Here is a 19,914-nt window from a genome sequence, read left to right as displayed (position 1 = left end):
ACAGAAGACAGGCCCTTATTAAGAGGCAGGTGTGTTTCTGGGGCTTCGTGGATGATGGGGAAGTTGGCAGGTCCTGACCTCCCTCTGCGTCTCCCACAGGTCCTGTACAACCTGTTCAAGTCTTTCTGCCAGATGAAGACCATTGAGACCGTTGACGTGTTTGCTGGCATCGCGAACTTCTTTGTCGTGGGGATCGGCGGGGTGCTGATCGGCATCTTCCTGGGCTTTATAGCGGCATTTACCACGCGCTTCACACACAACATCCGCGTGATCGAGCCACTCTTCGTCTTCCTGTACAGCTATTTGTCCTACATCACGGCCGAGATGTTCCATCTCTCAGGCATCATGGCGTAAGTATTTGACTCATGGGCATGATGGCGTTTCATGGAATCCATGTGCTCTAAGCTATGTTTTACACATTATGTAAAAAGAGTAGATGCTCTTGAATTCTTTCAAGAAAAAATTAAAAGTAGATTTTGCTTACTTTTTGCTTCAAAGAAATGAAAGTATGGGTCAACCAGATTCGTACTAAAGTGATCCAGTGCTGACATGGAACAATACTTTCAAGTGACCTTTTGGGTCTCATGAAATAAGAGGAGAAAGTGTTGGGGCAGATGGTGAGGCACCAAGAATTTTCTGAGTTTGATGACCATTTAGTGTTGCCCAGGTCAGCTTACTCCAACAAGGCTGTTTTTCAAGCTGAGTCTTGTTGGTAAGTCACTTCAGTCGTGTCCAACTCTGTGTGACCCCATAGATGGCAGCCCACCAGGCTCCCCGTCCCTGGGATTCTCCAGGCAAGAACCCTAGAGCTCTGCAATTGCTTCTGTATATTCATTTAAACAACATTAGTAGTAGAAAACCTTCACTCTGTGTGATATATTCGATTTGAGGTTACAGCTTTACAGCATTCAAAGCAAAACTCAATGAATAAGGCATGCCATCATGGCCTTTGAGCTGAAAGAAGTTATAAAGCAAGAGTGGATAGTTAGTTATCCATCACCCACTAACTGATTCAGAAGGATGTTCTCAAAAAGCTCTACAAGTAGCTGAAGAATTGTTGCCTTTGGGTCCAATGTTAGCTTATTAGGAGGGTCACTTTGACAGAGTTTACTTGCTGGGTGTGGGTGTTTTGCAGCTTCCAAAAATAAGCCTATTATATTATGGCCATGACTTGTAGAGGGACAGTGAGAAATGCTTCGTAATAGAATGCCTTTAAAGGTTTTAATTTTGACGAATATTTTTTACAGCTTAATACACGCCAGCCTCTCTCCTGGGGTCTGCTATCCATGTTTAGGGTTTGTGTTGTAAACGTGGGTCTAGTTCTTCTTGGAGTTTTCTTTTGCAGTCTGATTTCGGTGATGCTTTGAATGTGGACTGTTTATTTTCTGGCCATATCACCACTTTTGTAGCAGAAGCAGTGAGATTCGTCTCTCTCCACAATGACAGTGGAACCCACTGTAATGAAAGCCAGGCATCAGGAAGTTGTGTGATGTTCTGTATCCCAGGGAGCCTAAATAAAGCACCAAACTAATCCAGTCTGACCCAGTACTGAAAGGGGCAGCGTCTTCCGGGTGGCTATTCATATCATTTGTATGACCTCCAGTGTCCTCACTGTTCTTTGACTTGTGTCATTGAAAGTGTCTGATCAGCCGGTGACAAGGTCTCTGCAAAGATGACAGGGCTGGGACTTTGCATCGAGTTTCCCAGCAGTGTCCTTGCAATGGTTGGTGTAAGAACCTTTAATATATTTAACCTACATATATGAATAGAACCTGACCCTTGTTGTTGTTTAGTCGCTCAGTCGTGTCTGACTCTATTCCAACCTCATGGACCATAACCCACCAGGCTCCCCTGTCCATGGGATTCTCCAGGCAAGAATACTGGAGTGGGGTGCCAGTTCCTTCTCCAGGGCATATTCCCAGCCCAGGGATCGAACCTGCGTCTCCTGCAATGGCAGGTGGATTGCTTACCACTGAGCTACCAGGGAAGCCCTCATTTTGACCCTGGGCATATGTAGAAGTTATGCAAAAGTTAAGTAAAAACATATGTAAAAGTTCTAGAACATTCACAGAGCTATGTGGACATGCTTGTCGACTTTCCCGATGTTCAAGGCAGCAACTGGTATGGGAAGATCCTGAGTGTGAGGGGGGACAGGTGAAGTGCTAATAGGGGTAGAGTCCTGGTACATCCCTGCTTAGCCATGTCCGGGAGTCAGAGTCCACAGAGCTCAGAAGGCTGGTGATGCCCCAGGTGCCTGACCTTCTGCGAGGGTGGGATCAGTGCTGTACTTGCTCTGGGAACTAGGATCTTAGGGACAAATCAGGGCCACATCATGCTTCCCAAGTGTTCAGGAGAGTTTTAAATTCAGACACTAAGAGTTAGCTAGTCTCTTGTTTTCTAATTTTCTGATACCTTCCTGTTCATTCTATACTGGGATAAGTCGTGGAAATAGGGAAGGTGCATTCCTGTGTATGTCTGTGCATGTGTGTTTCAGAGTGCATTTCCACTGCTCTGGAGCTAAGGTTAATAAAAAGTTTCTAGTCTCTTAAACATGAACCTTCACATTGCCATAGCATGGGACCCTCGAGTACCATAGTTTTATCAGTGGGGATGGAGAAGGGACTCATAGCATTGATTTTAGAAATTCGTACCTTTGTTCATGTGTTTTGAACTTTATGTTCAGAAAACTGCTCAGAGATAATTCCCGTTGTCCCTCTTACCCAAGGACACTAACAGATGCTTAATGTAATTCCTCAAATCAGATCCACAGGGATGTGAACTGAGCTGGGACTCTCTTCCCCCTCGTGAACATCACCCCTTTCTGGTCCTCACCTTGCACCCTTGCGTTGCCTTGGGATCCAGTCAGTGGGATGCTGAAAACCCGCTGTCCCGAGGAGGGAATGCTTGGTTCCCATGGCAGCCAGTAGCCCACCAGTCAATTACTGACTTCTTCTTGCTATGCTCTGAGAATTTCAGAAAATGTTCAAGTCTTCCTTTCGATATGATGGAAGGTACCAAATATTCTTGTTTTGTTTTCATGGATTAATAATTCCTTAGTCTTTCTTCTTTAGAGGACATTTAAAATACTTTTGGGCTTCCCTGGTGGCTTAGAAGGTAAAGAATCTGATTGCAGTGTGGGAGACCTGGGTTCTCTCCCTGGCTTGGGAAGATCCAGTATGGCAACCCCCTCCGGTATTCTTGCCTGGAGAATCCCCATGGACAGAGGAGCCTGGCAGGTTACAGTCCATGGGGTCACAGAGTCAGACACGACTGAGCGACTAAGCATAAGCACACACAAAATATTTTTGATCCGTCGTTTCAGTGATTTTAGCAGCATTATTGCAAAGAAAGTAGGAAATGTTAATGACCAGTTCCGTCTTAGGAATACTCATTGAATATCCTGAATATTCATTGGAAGGACTGATGCTGAAGTTGAAATGGCCACCTGATGAGAAGAGTTGACTCACTGAAAAAGACCCTGATGCTAGGAAAGACTGAGGGCAGGAGGAGAAGGGGACGACAGAGGATGAGATAGTTGGGTGGCATCACTGACTCAATGGACATGGTTTTGAACAAACTCCAGGAGACAGTGAAGGGCAGGGAAGCCTGGTGGGCTGCAGTCCATGAGGTTGCAAAGGGTCAGACATGACTTGCAACAGCAACAAATCTTTTGAATGAGCAAACTGAGGCCCTGGTGGGCAAAATCCTTGGCTGTAGGGTGAGGCCTGAACCCTGCATCTCCAGGTATCAGGCCCACCCAGAATATGTCCAGTAAAATAAAAATAAAAAATGAGCACCTTTCCATGACATTTGTTTGTTTTTGGCTGTGCTGGGTTTTCATTGTGGTGGGAGCTTAGTTGCCCATGGCACATGGGATCTTAGTTCCCCAACCAGGGATCAAACCTACATCTCCTGCATTGGAAGGCAGATTCTTAACCACTAGCCCACCAGGGAAGTCCTCTCTATGACATTTTAAAATGAGACTCTAATAAGAATTTCCAGAGTGATAGGCTCAGGGATGAAGTCAAGTATTGGGCTAATGTCCCTGGACTGTGGCAGTCACCACTGAGGTGTGAAGGTCATGTTCCCTTTCCTTCCTGTTTTCCTTTGTACGAGGTGGTGATTATCATCTACTGAAAACTTGGAGAACAATAAGAAGCCGTGCTTTTGCTTGCCATGTTGCAGCTTCTCTCCTGGTTCCTCCTGGTGATGCTTTGCCCACCAGTTGTAAGCAGTTGGAAGACCATCTCTTCAGGATGCAATTATCTGGGGCTTCTCTGATGGCTCAGGGTAATGAATCTGCCTGCCAGTGCAGGAGACACAGGTTCCATCCCTGGTCTGGGAAGATCCCGCATGACATGAAGCAGCTAAGCCCGTGCACCGCAACTGTTGAGTCTGTGCTCTAGAGCCCGGGAGCTGCAACTACTGAAGACCGTGTGTGCCTGGAGCTCATGCTCCACAATGAAAGAAGCCATCACAAGGAGAAGCCTGCGCATGGCGACTGGAGACTCAGTGCAGTCAGAAAAAAATAATAAATAGATAGAGATGCAAGGCAGAATCTCATTAAGTCAAGATGAACAACAGAACACGTGCTCTACAGAATATCAACAATTATAAAGATCCAAAATGTAACCAGCAACGCTACTAACTGTTTCTAAGGCAGGTACCAGCCCTGGCCTCTGGTATACAGGCTTCTCTTGAAGTTTCCCAAAATACCTCACCCCTACGGCCACTGCCCCAAAGAGCAGTCCCAGGGAAGGCCCTGGTGCGCGTGACATGGGCTGTGTCGTAAGAATGAGTAGGAACGCAGTTTTAACTTGAAAATTCTTTAGACTTTGATGTTGGAGTATTCATGAGCATGCTTTTGGAAGAGCCTCAGGGTCTAAAGGCTGCAGTTGCTCCAGATGAGGTGTCTCTTTTTCCAAGATCGGCACAGGATTCCTCTGATGGGGAAGGTGGGGAGGAAGACGAAGTATTAAGAGGCTTAGAGCAAGCCTTGTTTGTTCTATTGAGTGAATCCCTGCCACACCATGCAGGCATCCTCAGAGACAGAGCATCCTATTTACATCAACACATCGAATCGAAGAACCCATTGAATCGTGAAAAACCCATTGAATCTCAAAGAACAACCCACTGAATCACAAAGAACAGTTGAGGGAAGGAGAGGGGCCATAACACCGGCTTCCATCTGTGGCTCTGGGTCTCCCGCTCTGTTCACTGTCTCTTTGTACCTTATGTTGTCTTGGCAAATAAAAGCTTCATTTTTGGTGATGGTTTTGGTTCCTTCAGTTATATCTTAGCCTGATCCAAACAGACCTTGTTAAAATCTTAGGTATTTTTTTGATATTGAGCTTCATGAGCTGTTTGTATATTTTGGAGATTGACCCTTTGTCCGTTGCTTCATTTGCAAACATTTTCTCCCATTCTGAGGGGTTTTTGTCTCATTTATGGTTTTCTTTGCTATGTGAAAACTTTTAAGTTTGATTAGGTCCAATTTGTTTATTTTTGTTTGTATTTCCATTAGGAAGTGGGTCAGAAAAAGATCTTGCAGTGATCCATGTCGGAGAGTGTTCTTCCTATGTGTTTCCTCTAAGAATTTTATAGTATCCAGTCTTACATTTACATCTTTAATCCATTTTGAGTTTATTTTTGTGTATAGTATAAGGGAGTGTTCTAATTTCATTCTTTTACATGTAACTGTTCAGTTTTCCCAGCACCACTTATTGAAGAGGCTGTCTGTTCCCCTCTATATTCTTGTCCCTTTGACATAGATTAGATGACTATACTCCAATTAAAAAAGGAATACATATATAAGTATGTAACTGAGTCAGTTTGCTATACACCTGAAACATTGTAAATCAACTTCAATTAAAAATATAAATTAAAAATTAAAAAAAAAATCTTCTATTACCACCTCTATCACTGAATGGACTGGAGGAGTGGGGGAGGGGAGGAAGACAGTAGAATGAGGTAGGAAATTAGTTAAATAATAGAGAAACAAATCATATCTCCCCTAATTTTCTGGCCCTGTTCAAGAAAAAAAGTGAAAAAGAAACAAAACTGCATTATTATTTTTTTAATGGTGACTCGCCTACCTTCTGTTTTATTTTGTATAATTTTCCTCACCTACATAGCAAAACTAGAAAATGCAGGGAGGAATTTGAAATTATAACCCGTTTTTTTCCTAACTTTACTGAGATGTGATGGGCACACATCACTGTATAAATTTAAGGTATAAAATGTGATGATTAGATAATAGGTGTGTATTGGAGAATGATCACACCATGAAGTTAACTGGCATATTCATCGCTTCATATAGTTACCCATCCTTGTATGTGTGCAGTGAGAACTTTCAAGTGCACAATACAGCGTTATTAACTGCCCAAATGTACCATCCTATGCAGGATTGTCCAGTCACCATATGGTCCCTTAGATCCCAGAAGTTATCCTGTAATTGGAAATTTGCAGCCTGTGATCAATTTTCACCTTTCCCCCTTACACCCCCTCCAAACCCCTGGCAACCATCAATTGACACTCCGTTTCTGTGACTTTGCTTTTTTTTTTTTTTAAGATTCGAGATGTGAGTGAAATAATTTACTATTTGCCTAAAGTATGTAAATTCACCCAAAATACTGTTTTTTTATTTTTTGAAAATGGCAAAAGGAGAAGTTAGGTAGTTAGATAGCATTGCCGATTCAGTGGCCATGAACTTGATCAAACACTTGGAGACAGGGGGACAGAGGAGCCTGGGGTGATACATGGGGTTGCAAAGAGTCGGACACGACTTAGCGACTGAGCAGCAGCAGAAACAGCAAAGTGTAAGTGATTTGGGAAATTATTTTCACTTGTTTTGATGGTTTAAACTTTTAATGAACTCATTCCAGCTGGTGAGTTCCAGTGTTTGCTTGGCTTTTTTTGAAGGAGGAATAAAACTGGTGGGCTGTCACTGTTTTTTCCCTTGGGTATTGTCCAGTACTGTGGTCATCAGCCAAATGTGGCTTTTGAGCACTTAAAATGTGGTCATTCTAACTTGAGGTGGGCTCTAAGTGTAAAATACACACCAGATTTTTAAGATTTAGTTGAAAGAGACTATAGGGTATCTCATTAATGCTTTTTATATTGCTTGTTTGCATGTTGAAATGAAAATGTGTTATATCTGTTGGATTAAATAAATACATTATGAAAGTTGCCTTCACTGGTTTATTTTTATGTTTTTAACCATGACCACTAGGAAATCGAAGATTACTTATGGAGCTTGTATGCCATCTCTGTTAGCTTTGTTCCATAGAATCCACTTAGTTTTTTGGTTTTTTTTAAAATTTGCATTTAGAGATTTTATTACATATTTGTTTTTAAATGTATTTATTTATTTTAAATGGAAGATAATTACTTTACAATACTGTGATGGTTTTGGCCATGCATCAATATGAGTTAGCCATAGGCATATATGGGCTTCCCTGGTGGCTCAGCTGGTAAAAAATCTGCCTGCTATGTGGGAGACCTGGGTTCGATCCCTGGGTTGGGAAGATCCCCTGGAGAAGGGAACGGCTACCTCCTCTAGTATTCTGACCTAGAGAACTCCATGGACCGTATAGTCCATTGGGTCACAAAGAGTCAGACACAACTAAGTGACTTTGACATAGGCATCCGTGTGTCCCCTCCATCTGCAGCAAAGACACAGAGGTAAAGGACAGACTTTTGGATTCAGTGGGAGAAGGAGAGGGTGGGATGATTTGAGAGAATGGCACTGGGACATATATATTACCAGCATTAGTTTTACTACTTGGATATTTAAAGCTTTGTTGAAATGTGTTTTCTTCCCTTTGATAAAGTAAAAGAAAAAAAATGAGGGTGTGAAAAAAATGGGAGAAATAGAGCTGATGTGCAGTTTCTCCATCAATGGGAACAGTGAGGTTTATAAAGAACCTTTCTTTCAGAACAGGAAGATCAGAAAGGAAGGGGAAGATCACTGAAGGGAGAGTGGGGGGGCCTTCTGAGGCAGCTTGAGATTATTAAGAAGTCAAGTTTAAGCCACCGTAAAAAATGAAAACTGTTGCCCCAAACCTGCATTTGGGGGTTTTGCTATGCTGTTGTTCAGTGGCTCAGTTATGTCCGACTCTTTGTGACCTCATGGACTACAGCACACCAGGCTCCCCCGTCCTTCACTACTAGAGAAGAGAATGGCAAACCACCCAGCATTCATGCCTCAAGAACCCCGTGAACAGTATGAGGAGGGGTTTTGATATAAACACCTTCAACATCTGGCTCAGTGGTGGGATTCTCTCTGAGGAAAAGGCATCACTCCTACAGGCATGGGCTTCCCCAGGTAGCCCAGTGGTAAGGAATATACCTGCTAATGCAGGAGACATAATGAGACCCAGGTTTGATCCCTGGGTTGAGAAGATCCCCTGGAGGAGGATAAGGGAACCTACTCCAGTATTCTTGCCTGGAAAATTCCATGGGCAGAAGAGCCCGGGGGGCTACAGTCTTGCAAAAGAGTCAGACACAACTGAGCACTCACATGCATACACACACACACACACACACACACACACACACACACACACACAGAGTACAGGGATGAACAAAATCCTTTAAAACAGATTCCCTATGTTTGAGATTTCATATTTTTTATGAACTAAAATTGCAAACTTATCCGATATGTAATATTCAGAATAACACATTTTCTCACTCCATTTTCTTAGAGGTAAAACAACCCTTCAAACACTGTTTTAATCTCTGTTTTTGTCTATACTTGTTCTGCAGACTAAGATCAATACAACTATATATTTTGGTCTGTATGGGAAATGCAATTTACTTATGCAGTCCGTGAAATTTCAATTACATAAGTCCTATGTGGTTCCATTACACAGTTTGTAATTAGGTGTTTTAAGGTATGTTAAGAATGCAAGAAATAGTATATGGGGTATTTCATAGTAGTAGTTAAAAAACAGAGAACAAAAATTTAAAATAGCTACAGTAATAAATGCTACCAGAGATCATTTTCTTTTGTGAACAATATTTTACAGAGTTCTATTTAAGTCCAAATGAATAAAGTGATATAATTTGGGGTCTTTCTCATCCAAGGTTTGTGGTGGCTTCTGAAGTGGGTCATTTTCAAGGAGCCTTATTCCAGGTAGACGCAAAAAAGATTTGATTTTGGTGGAGGCAAAAACAAAACAAAAAAACCAAAGTAAAATAAAGTACCCATTGTTGTGGATGATCAGGGATAGATTTTTAAAGCTACTCAGTCTCTCCCCATCTCCTAAAATGTTTTTGGAATCTTGTGTTTATCAGTTGTGCTGAAGGAAAAATAATTTTAGTTTATATGAAACACAAACAAAAAAGTTAAATTTCTGAGGGAGAATTGGTACCATGGTATCAATGTACCATGTTATAGTCAATCCAATAAATGCTGTATTTAAGCAGCTTGTGAAAACCCATTCATTACCTTCTCAGAATGACATTTACCTAAAAGACGGACTGGGGGTAATTTTTGGTTATTCTTTAGAACTAATCCGCCACTGCTCTTCTCAGTGAGTGCAGCTAATCGAGAGAGTTTTAGGCTGGGTTGAGAATTCTTAGGCAAATATCTAGTATTTTCCTGGTAAATATAAGTTTCATGAAACTGTAACAGTTTGTTGAATTAAGAGCGGATTCCCTGAGATCTATTTGAAGAATGGATATTTTCGCATAGTGAAAGGAAAGTTTGGCATAGTGAAAGAGTGTGGAGGACAGAGGAGCCTGGAGTGCTGCAGTCCACGGTGTCGCAAACAGTCGGACATGACTGAATGGCTAAACAATTTTCACATAACTGGATAATACTGATTGTGCCATCCCTTTGCTTTTCCAACTGTTTCTTGTCTTGTCTTTATCTGAAAATGATTATATTGCTTCAAGTCTATGCTTCATGGAAATTGTAGAGAATAACTCGATTCGTTGATCAAGTCATCACTGGCTTGCTCTTGGTCTAGAGCTTAACAATTTTTTTTTTTTCGGCCGTGCTGAGTCTCCTTGCACGGGCTTTCTCTGGTTGCGGTCGGGGACGCCTCTCTAGCTGTGGTGCGCAAGCTTCTCATTGCGGCGGCTTCTCTTGTTGCAGAGCACAGGCCCTAGGGCGCGCAGGCGGCAGGATCTGTGGTTCCCGGGCTCTAGAGCACGTGCTCAGTAGTTGCGGTGCAGGGGCTTAGTTGCCCCGAGGCATTTGGGAACTTCCGCGATCAGAGATCAAACCCACATCTGCTGCATTGGCAGGTGAATTCTTTACCACTGAGCCACCAGGGAAACCCTAGATTTAAACCCTACAATTTAAAGTTGCATTTTCCTCTTTCAAACTCTCGAGTCTGAGACTTGCTATAAATCTATGTAGGCCAAGGGGCAAAACAAGGTTATAATCAGAAATGTAAATATGATATAATCGCTGAGAAATAATTCCCATTTCTGTTTTCAGAAAACTCACAGTGAAACGCAGCGTACAGGGACCACTCACTCCACGCTTTTGAGTATGGCAGCTTTGAACACATGATTAAAGTCACATTTTCATTCCTTTCATGAGAGTGTTAGACCAGGGAATTCAGCTATGGATGCAGATCCAAATTCCAAAACCAGTTGCTGTTTACTTGCTAAGTCATGTCTGACTCTTGGAAAGCCCACGGACCTCTGCCTACCAGGCTCCTCTATTCATGGGATTTCCCAGGCAGTAATCCTGGAGTGGGTTGCCATTTTCTCCTCCAGGGATCTTCCCGACCCAGGGATCAAGCCTGTGTCTCCTGCATTGGCAGGCAGATTCTTTACTGCTGAGCCACCAAAGGAGCTCTGTAAGCAGGGGCCCAGCTGAAACAATAGAGGGAGGCTCTGGGTTAGTGAAGTGAAAGTCTTAGTTGCTAAGTCTTGTCTGACTCTTTGCGACCCTATGGACTGTAGCCCACCAGGCTCCTCTGTCCATGGAATTCTCCAGGCAAGGATACTGGAGTGGGTTGTCATTCCCTGCTCCAGGGATCGTCCCTGACCCAGGGATCCAACCCGGGTCTCTCGCACATGCAGACAGATTTTTTTACCTTTTGAGCCACCAGGCAAACTCCAAATCAAACCAGATTCCACCATAAAGGGGGAATGTATTGGCTCATATAAATAAATTCTTGTAGGTCTGGCCTTAGTGTGATGGTAACAGGGACTCCAGGTCACCTGGCCACCTGGACAGTCTTTCTCTTTCAGTTTTGTCTTTCTCCATGTGATGACTACCTTCTCATCAAAGGTCACAGACACACTGGGCTTTCTGTCTCTAGAACCTCGTCCCTATTAACAGAGATCTACCCTGCCAGCCCCAGGCAGAAGACATTTTGAAAGAAGGACTGTGATTGGCCCAGGGATTTGGAGAACTGTGATTGGATCAGCCTATGTCTCATGACCAGCTGGCGGTATGAGCAATAGAGTCTGTGAGCAGAAGAAAGCAGAAAGAGTAAACTCACTGGGAGAGATGGCCATCTCCACCTGTGTCGATCATACATCATTAAGGGAAGCTCGATCCTTGATAATCAAACGTATAAATAATATATTGGGGGTGGAGCTGGTGATGCCGAGTTGGTCTCAGTGATGAAGAGAAGGGCATTCTGGGGAGAGACAGAAGGCCCCCAGGTGAAGCGACCACCTACACATAACTGAGTCTAGGATGATAAGAGAGGTACAGGCCTACTTTTCTTTTAGTTTCTGCTGTACAGTGAAGTGACTCAGTTATACATATATACATATTTCCGTTATAAATATGTATATATATTTCTTTTCAGATTCTTTTCCATTATGGTGTATTTCAGGATATTGAATATAGTTCCCTGTGCTATACAGCCGGACCTTGTTATTTATCCATCCTACATATGATAGTTTGCATCTGGTAATCCCAAACTCTTCGTATGATCATCTCTAGATCCATCCATATTTCTGCAGATGGCATTGGTTCATTCTTTTTTGTGGCTGAGCAGTATTCCATTGTACATATGGACAACAGCTTATTTATCCATTCATCTGTTGATGGACACTTAGGTTGCTTCCATATCTAAGCTATTTAGTAGTCCAGCTTAATCATATACAATAGGACCTGGCTGTTTATCCATCCTATATATAAAAGCTAGCATCTGCTAATCCCAAACTCCCACTGTCTTCTTTCCTCACCCCCAGCAGATGCCTAGTCTTGGCCTGTGTTCTGTAGACACTCGGGAGCCTTTGGAAACTGTAAGCAGGGAGGTGACTCGCTCTGTTTTTGCTCTCTAGTGAATCCATGATTGGAGAGCTTCTAAACCCTTTTACACCATCCCTCAGGACACTGATAATGTTTGAATAGTCCTCTGTGTAAAATGAAAGCTGTGGTTTTTCCAGTAGTCATGTATAGATGTGAGAGATGGACCATAAAGAAGGCTGAGCGCCGAAGAAGAACTGATGTTTTCAAATTGTGGTGCTGGAGAAAATTCTTGAGAGTCTCCTGGATTGCAAGGAGATCAAACCAATCAATCCTAAAGGAAATCAAACCTGAATATTTATTGGAAGGACTGATGCTGAAGCTGAAGCTCCAATACATTGGCCACTTGATGTGAAGAGCCAACTCATTGGAAAAGACCCTTATGCTGGGAAAGACTGAGGGCAGGAGGAGAAGGGGGGTGCAGAGGGTAAGAGCATCACTGACTCAATGGACATGAATTTGAGCAAACTCCAGGAGATAGTGAAGGACAGGGGAGCCTGGCAACTGAACAACAATAAGAACTGTGGTGGAAACTAGAAGGCAGGGCCTCAGGCTTGCTAGATGCCTAGGGATGAGGAGTCTGTCCAGGCAGGAGCGTGGTAATGTGTGTCCAGCAGCAGAGCGAAGGTGCCTGCATACTAGTCTAGGCAAGAGAAGGTGGGAATGTATACCCGGATGCAAATAATGAATATTGTGAGAAGGGAAGGGAAAACAGATGGCAAAGCGTAATTAAATCCACAGCAGTCCTCACATCTCATGTTAGCCCTTGTTTTCACTCTCCAATAGATCTTTAAATAACAGGATTCAAGTGTCAGCTCTTTTTCTTTTTCGTTCTTCCTCAACTGGACCTTCTTCCTGGGCTCCCTTGGTTTCCTCAAACTTCAATGTATTTTGAAATCACCTGAGAAAGTTGCTGTGGATACAGAAGCCCAGGGCCCCACCAGAGATTCTGAGTCCATAGGTCTCAGGTGGGGGTCTTGGCATTTGGGTTTTTCCAAGGACTACTCAGAATCATGTGATCTACAAACTACACTTTTAGAAATACTTCTTGGCTACTAGTGTGACGAGCAGGAAGACTCCCAGAAGGTGGCAGCCTCCGATGAGGGTCTCGGTTAAATCCTGGGAACACTCTGCCTATTCACTGGATAGCAGCTGATCCTCATACCTGTCTGCAACCCTCTCCCAATGTCCACCAGGCGTTCTCCAGCTCGAAAACTGTAATTCCATCATTGTGATCTTAGTCCAGTCTTCCTGTCCCTCATGCCTTCATCACCAGTCCTCAACTAGAGTCAGTGGACACCATGGGTCCCTTGATGCCTTGTATTTCATATCATACTTTTGACAATGAGCTGTGGCCTCTTATGTGTTTTTGCTCAAAGCCATGATTGCTTTGTGTGTGTTAAGTCGCTGCAATCGTCTCTGACTCCTTGCGAGCCTGTGGACTGTGGCCCACCAGGCTCCTCTGTCCGTGGGATTCTCCAGGCAAGAATACTGGAGCAGGTTGCCATTTCCTTCTCCAGGAGATCTTCTTGACCCAGGGACCAAACTTTAGGAGCCAGAAAATGAGCTATAAATAATAGGTGAATTAAACACATCCAAAGGAGAAAAATACAAAAGATGTGGAAAATCCATGAAATGGACAAGACTTCATGAATAACCCAGCATCTATATTTGTTGGAATTTATTTCATTTTGAAATTTTAAGAAAGGCTGTTCAGTTTTTGTGGTTGGATATTTCTTTGCAAAACATTTTTTTTTTTCATTTTCTCATGTGTCAAACTCAGTCTCTCTGGGTTGCCAGGTTTACTGGAAGAGGCGATCCGTTATATAGTAATCCGTGCCCTGGAATAATTAATTTACCTCACATGAGTGAGTACTTTATTCTGAGAACATGCAGTGTACCCTGAGTCACCGCAGACCTGGCTTTAATCAGTGCAGAGAAAGCTTGTTAATTGTCCTTCGCCTTTGCTAATGCTCGGCTCTGATTAGTGGAGCAGGCTTTTATGTTTGATGAAGACTTTATGGAGAATATGCAACTATTGTTTGGGCTGTCTTTTCCTGCAACTGAATCCATACATTTTAAGATCACACACAGGCATGGCATGGACACCAAAGACTTTCTATCAGTACAATTCTAATTCTAAACAGTTCAGCTCTAAATAGGTCTCCCAATGTTGCAATTGAAATTAGAGAATTGATCACTCTTGAAAAACATAAACGCTTGTATTCATAAAGTGAATGAACTGAGTCATGGCTACATGGTATGTAGGTAAACACAGACAAGGTGTGTTTGTGTTTTTTCTTCACAACTTCACAAGTCTGCCTTCTCCACCCACCCTCTGTATGGAGGCCTTTCTCTTTGGTTCTACAGTTGCCAACTGCCTAGTGAAGGATTCTGGGTCTCCATTAAGCTAGACTCAGCCAGCAGCTAGGTGGCTCAGAGGAAAGAATCCACCTGCAAGGCAGAAGATCTGGGTTGATCCCTGGGTCGGGGAGATCCCCTGGAGAAGGAAATGGCAATCCAGTGCAATATTCCTGCCTGGGAAATCCCATGGACAGAGGAGCCTACTGGGCTACAGTCCATGGGGTCGTAAAGAGTTGGACATGCCTGAGTGGCTTACACTTTCACTTTCAGCCAGCAGCAGGAGAACATACACGTGGTACCACTGCATGCAGGAAGCCTCGGTGGAGGAAGAGGGCCAACCCCGGCTTGGAGAGCCTGCATGCTGGTGGAAAGGAAGCGAACGTTCTTTCACTGACCAACCAGGGTGGAGGCGTGGAGTACAGTAAGGAAAAAAGTGTTGGTTGGAGTTTTCTGCTCAGGAAACAGTCCAATGACAGATTATCAGAATAGAAAGTCTGTTTCCCCCTGAAGACTGCTGAGACAGTATTAGCTGCCTGAAATTTTTCTATACTGCATTGGGACAGTGATGAAGAAAAGAAATCTCAACTGCTGGTGAATCTAAAACCCACTAATTATCGTGCTTTAGCTCCTCCATCTCTAAATTGGCGATAATATGTTAAACCCTAATATGGGTTTAACAAAGCGGAGGGCACTGATGAATTCTGTATGTACCCTCCCTCCACGTAGTCCCATGGAATAGAACCTAAGACTTGTTCAAAGGTGGACCTGTTTGGGGAGATTATATGGACCAAGTGCTGCAGTGGATTTTGAAAACCAACAACCGTTGTGGGAAAGCAGGTGACTGTAGTCTCTAGGTTGTGCCCATCAAGATCTGTCCTGCATGTGTACTTATGGCTTCTTTCTGAAATACAGATCTGTCAATGATACTCCACCATTCCCGTGAATAAGGCATCCTTGGATCCATGTTGTCATCGACTGAGAATACATTAGCGAGGTGCCAGGCACCGTGATAAGCATTGATGGCACTCTTTCCCCCATGAAGCTTCCAGTTGGGTTGTGGAGATAAACTTTAATTATATTGTTGAAGATGTAATCTCGTATTTTCCCCTCCAGCCTATAGAATAGGCTCTTAAGCATCACATATTCAATATAAGAGTGTCACGTGTCATTGTTGTTCAGTCGCTGCCGTGTCTGACTCTGTGACCCCATGGACTGCAGTACACTTGGCTTCCCTGTTCTTCACCGTCTCCCAGAGTTGGCTCAAACTCATGTCCATTGAATAAGTGGTGCTATCAAAACATCTCACCCTCTGTTGCCCCCTTCTCCTCCTGCCTTCAATCTTGCCCAGCATCGGGGTCTTTACCAATGATTTGGCTCTTTACATCAGGTGGCTAAAGAATTGGCGCTTCAGCTTCAGTATCAGTCCTTCCAATGAGTACTCAGGGTTGATTTCCTTTATAATTGACTGGTTTGAGCTCCTTGCTGTCCAAGGGACTCTCAAGAGTTTACTCCAGCACCACAGTTCAAAAGCATCAATTCTTTGTGCTCAGCCTTCATTATGGTCCAACTCTCACATCTGTACATGAGTACTGGAAAACCATAGCTTTGACTGTAGGGATCTTTGTCAGCAGAATGGTGTCTCTGCTTTTTATTACACTGTCTAGGTATGTCATGTGTGTGCCTCCCTAATTGGAGGGAAACTAGGGCTGCAATCCACGGGGTTGCGGAGAGTCAGATACGACTGAGCAACCGAACAACAACAAAGCTCATTTGTAGTTTTGTGTACATAGGGTGTTATTGAAGGGGAGGTGGTTTGACTGGCTTAGAGTACCCTGTGGCAAAGAAAGATCCCTCTTTGCAGTGAAATACCTCCTGGCCTTTGTTTGAGAGGTCGTGTGCATTGACCTATACGTGACAGGTAGAAAGTGGCCCTTGGAACACTCGTCCCCAGCCTTAACAGTGCAGCCAGTTCGTAAAGATGCCCACGTTTCCCTGCCAACGGCACCGTGGGCTCTGGGTCCCTGGTACCTGCTGAGGCTGTTTCTCACCCTGGAGGATCGCACCTGTGCTGGTCGGAGGCAGCGTTGAGTTACAGGGAGGTGTCTGGCAGACAGAAGCCTCACCCGGTGTCATGTTAAGGACACAAAGCAATGGAAAATGATCCTGTGAACATTCATGTAAAATTCATGTATTTTTAAAATTCCTACAGCAAAGCCGTAGTTTTCAATAATTTCTGAATAGAAATTTTTGTTAAATCGCTCCCTGAATGAACTAAAGATTACTTTTCACCTGTGTGGTTTATATTTTTCCCAGTGAATGAACATGAGCATGATCTCAGAGGGAAATAAATAACATGCTCACAAAACAACTTTCTTTAGCCTTTCAAAACTCACTTCTTGAATGATAAAGAAAAAATCCAAATCCAAGTGGGACTGAGGGAAATAGGGTTAGTGTGAGACAAGTAGGGGCTTCAATACTCCGTTGTTATTTAGTCGCTAAGGCGTGTCCTACTCTTTGCAACCTTATGGACTGCAGTCTGCCATTCTCCTCTGTCTATGGGATTTCCCAGGCAGAACACTGGAGTGGGTTGCCGTTCTGTTCTCCAGAGAATCTTTCTGGCCTAGAGATGGCAGGTGTTGTTTTTTATTTTATTTTTTTTTACTTTACAATACTGTATTGGTTTTGCCATACATTGACATGAATCCGCCACAGGTATACATGAGTTCCCAACCCTGAACCCCCCTCCCACCACCCGGCAGGTGTGCTTTTTAGTGCTGAGGCACTGGTGGGTTCTTCAATTCTGTAGCTGATAGTTTATTTTTAAAAATAAAAGTGATTGGATAGTTAGGTTGCTTCCACATCTTGGCTATTATAAATAGTGCTGCAGTGAACACTCAGCTGTATCTTTTTGATTTGTGGTTTTCTCTCGACATGTGCCTGGGAGTGGGATTGCTGGGTCATACGGCCACTCTATTGTTAGTTTTTTGAGGAACCTCCTTACTGTTGTCTGTAGTGGCTGCACTGATTTACGTTCCCAATGACAGGGTGGGAGTGTTCATTTTTGTCCACACCCTCTCCAGCATTTATTATTTGTAAATTTTTTGATGATATCCATTTTGATTGGTGTGAGATGGTAACTTGATTCTAGTTTAGATTTGCATTTCTCTAGTAATTAGTAATGTTGAGCATCTTTTCATGTGCCTCTTGGCCATCTTTTATTTACTCCAATAAAAAACTTTAAAAAATTCTATACAACTAACAAGGACCTACTGTGTAACATATGGAACTCTGCACAATATTATGTAACAACCTAAATGGGAAAAGAATTTGAAAAAGAATAAATACACTTATATGTATAACTGAATCACTTTGCTGTACGCCTGAAACTCACACCACAATGTTAATCAACTATATTCCAATGCAAAATAGAAAGTTAAAAACATAGAGGTCAAGAGAAAGGAGCATAAAGAGCTCTGTGGGCCCAGAGTTTTGGAAATGTGGGGAAAACAAGCAAAACAGTTTCCTTCCTTTTGGGATTTTCAGAGCCTATGAATACATTTTGAATTTCCCAGAAGTGGGTATAGTAGATAAGCATTGGGTTGGTCCAAAAGTTTTTTCAGATTATTTCCATGAGATGTTAATGGAAAAACTTGAACAAACTTTTGGGCTAACCCAGTAGAAATGAGAACCAGAAGTAGGGCATCAGAGTCACAATGAGTAAGTAGGTCCCGGAGATGCAGGATGAGGGACAGAAGATGACTGGTGAGCAGATAAATGGTGAGGGGCACTGAGGATGTGCAAAGAGAAGTCCATTGTGACCACAGTTTCAAATTTAGGATTTTAGGCAATAGTGCAGCATTTGTGGCACTAGAGGAAAAAAGAAGATGGAACTGGCGTTAGAGGAAGATAATGGGTTTTGAATTTATTAGGAGCTTGTTTTATTTGTGATGCTGGCTGTCCTGGATGCTGTACTGATGTCCACATCCAGAGACTAGACAGCTGGGCAGAGCCAAGCTGGAGCCTTGGATATTGATGAAGACTTCCAGAAACAGTAGGGTTTACAAGGATGCAAATTACAGACACTTACAGAAATCAGTCAGTGATGCAGTGGTGGGCAGAAGGGTAGAGCCAGCCTCGTCAGCTACTTGCTGACTCCTATTCTGATTGGGACCATTTATCCTGTTTAAACAGAAGCTAATTTCTTCTTGCAGAATCACGGCCTGTGCGATGACCATGAATAAGTATGTGGAAGAGAACGTGTCTCAGAAATCCTACACGACCATCAAGTACTTCATGAAGATGCTGAGCAGCGTCAGCGAGACACTGATCTTCATCTTCATGGGCGTGTCCACCGTGGGGAAGAACCACGAGTGGAACTGGGCCTTTGTCTGCTTCACCCTGGCCTTCTGCCTGATCTGGAGGGCGCTGGGTAATGAGCACACGTCTCCTCCGTGGGCCTGGGAGTCTGGCACCGAAGGACTGGTCCTTCCTTCTTTCCCTCTGCTTGCGGTTGCTCTTGTTATGTCCCTTCATCTTAGGTTCTTGTCTTTCTTATCTCCTTCCTCCAGCTCCTTCTCTTCCTCCTTATTCTCCATGTCCATCTCCTCCTCCTTTCCCTGCACCCTGACATATTTTTTTTTTTCTTCCTGGAGTATTTTGATGGCTTTTGCTTTAAGTGGAATTAACCTCTCTTGGTGTCTATGACTCCATGTTCTCACTCACTGTCTTGGAACAACACAGGGCCCAGAACCCAGTGATGTGAGCCAGGATGGTAGGAAAGGGCTTCTTCTGAAATACAGTAGATCCTCTGTGTATGAACTAATATGGTTCAAAGAGCATGGTCATACATCCAATTTGTCAGTAAGTCTGACAAAGTTAGCCTAGGTACCCAACTAACACAATCGGCTATATAGTACTGTCCTATAATAGGTTTATGATACTTTGCACACAAACAGTTCTAATAAAAAACTAACAAACACAAAAAATAAAGAAAATATTTTTAATCTTACTCTACCTTGAAAAGTACAGTAGTAACAGTACAGCAGCTGGCATCCAGGGGCTGGCATCGAGTGAACAGGCACAAAGAGTTACTTCCTGGAGGAGGGAGAGGAGGTGGGAGATGGTAGAGCTGAAAGACCGTCAGCAACAGGGGACGAAGGGCGAGCTGCAGCTTCACTCATGCCTGACACTGACCGCACGTGTTCTGGTTCCTTACTGTGTTCAATTCTATGCACCCTCTTGAAAAAATGATCCTGTAACTTCTAGGTGGTAGCTCTTTTTATCTCATCATAGACGACATCCTGGGCTTAAAATGAAGATAC

General features: G+C 43.3%; 1 protein-coding gene across 1 annotated transcript in view; it reads left to right on the top strand.

The window, feature by feature from the left end:
* SLC9A2 (solute carrier family 9 member A2) overlaps positions 1 to 19,914 on the top strand; it is an 89,412-nt gene that overhangs the window by 34,549 nt on the left and 34,949 nt on the right. Inside the window, exons 3-4 of the mRNA XM_027967037.2 lie at positions 100 to 350; positions 18,805 to 19,022. Of these exons, the coding sequence (XP_027822838.1) occupies positions 100 to 350; positions 18,805 to 19,022 (469 nt within the window). The remainder of the gene's footprint in view (positions 1 to 99; positions 351 to 18,804; positions 19,023 to 19,914) is intronic.

The sequence above is a fragment of the Ovis aries genome, chromosome 3 (genome assembly GCF_016772045.2).
Source record: "Ovis aries strain OAR_USU_Benz2616 breed Rambouillet chromosome 3, ARS-UI_Ramb_v3.0, whole genome shotgun sequence".
NCBI lineage: Eukaryota > Metazoa > Chordata > Mammalia > Artiodactyla > Bovidae > Ovis > Ovis aries.
Note: the sequence above shows the minus strand (reverse complement) of the source record. Positions and strands in the feature narration are given on the sequence as shown.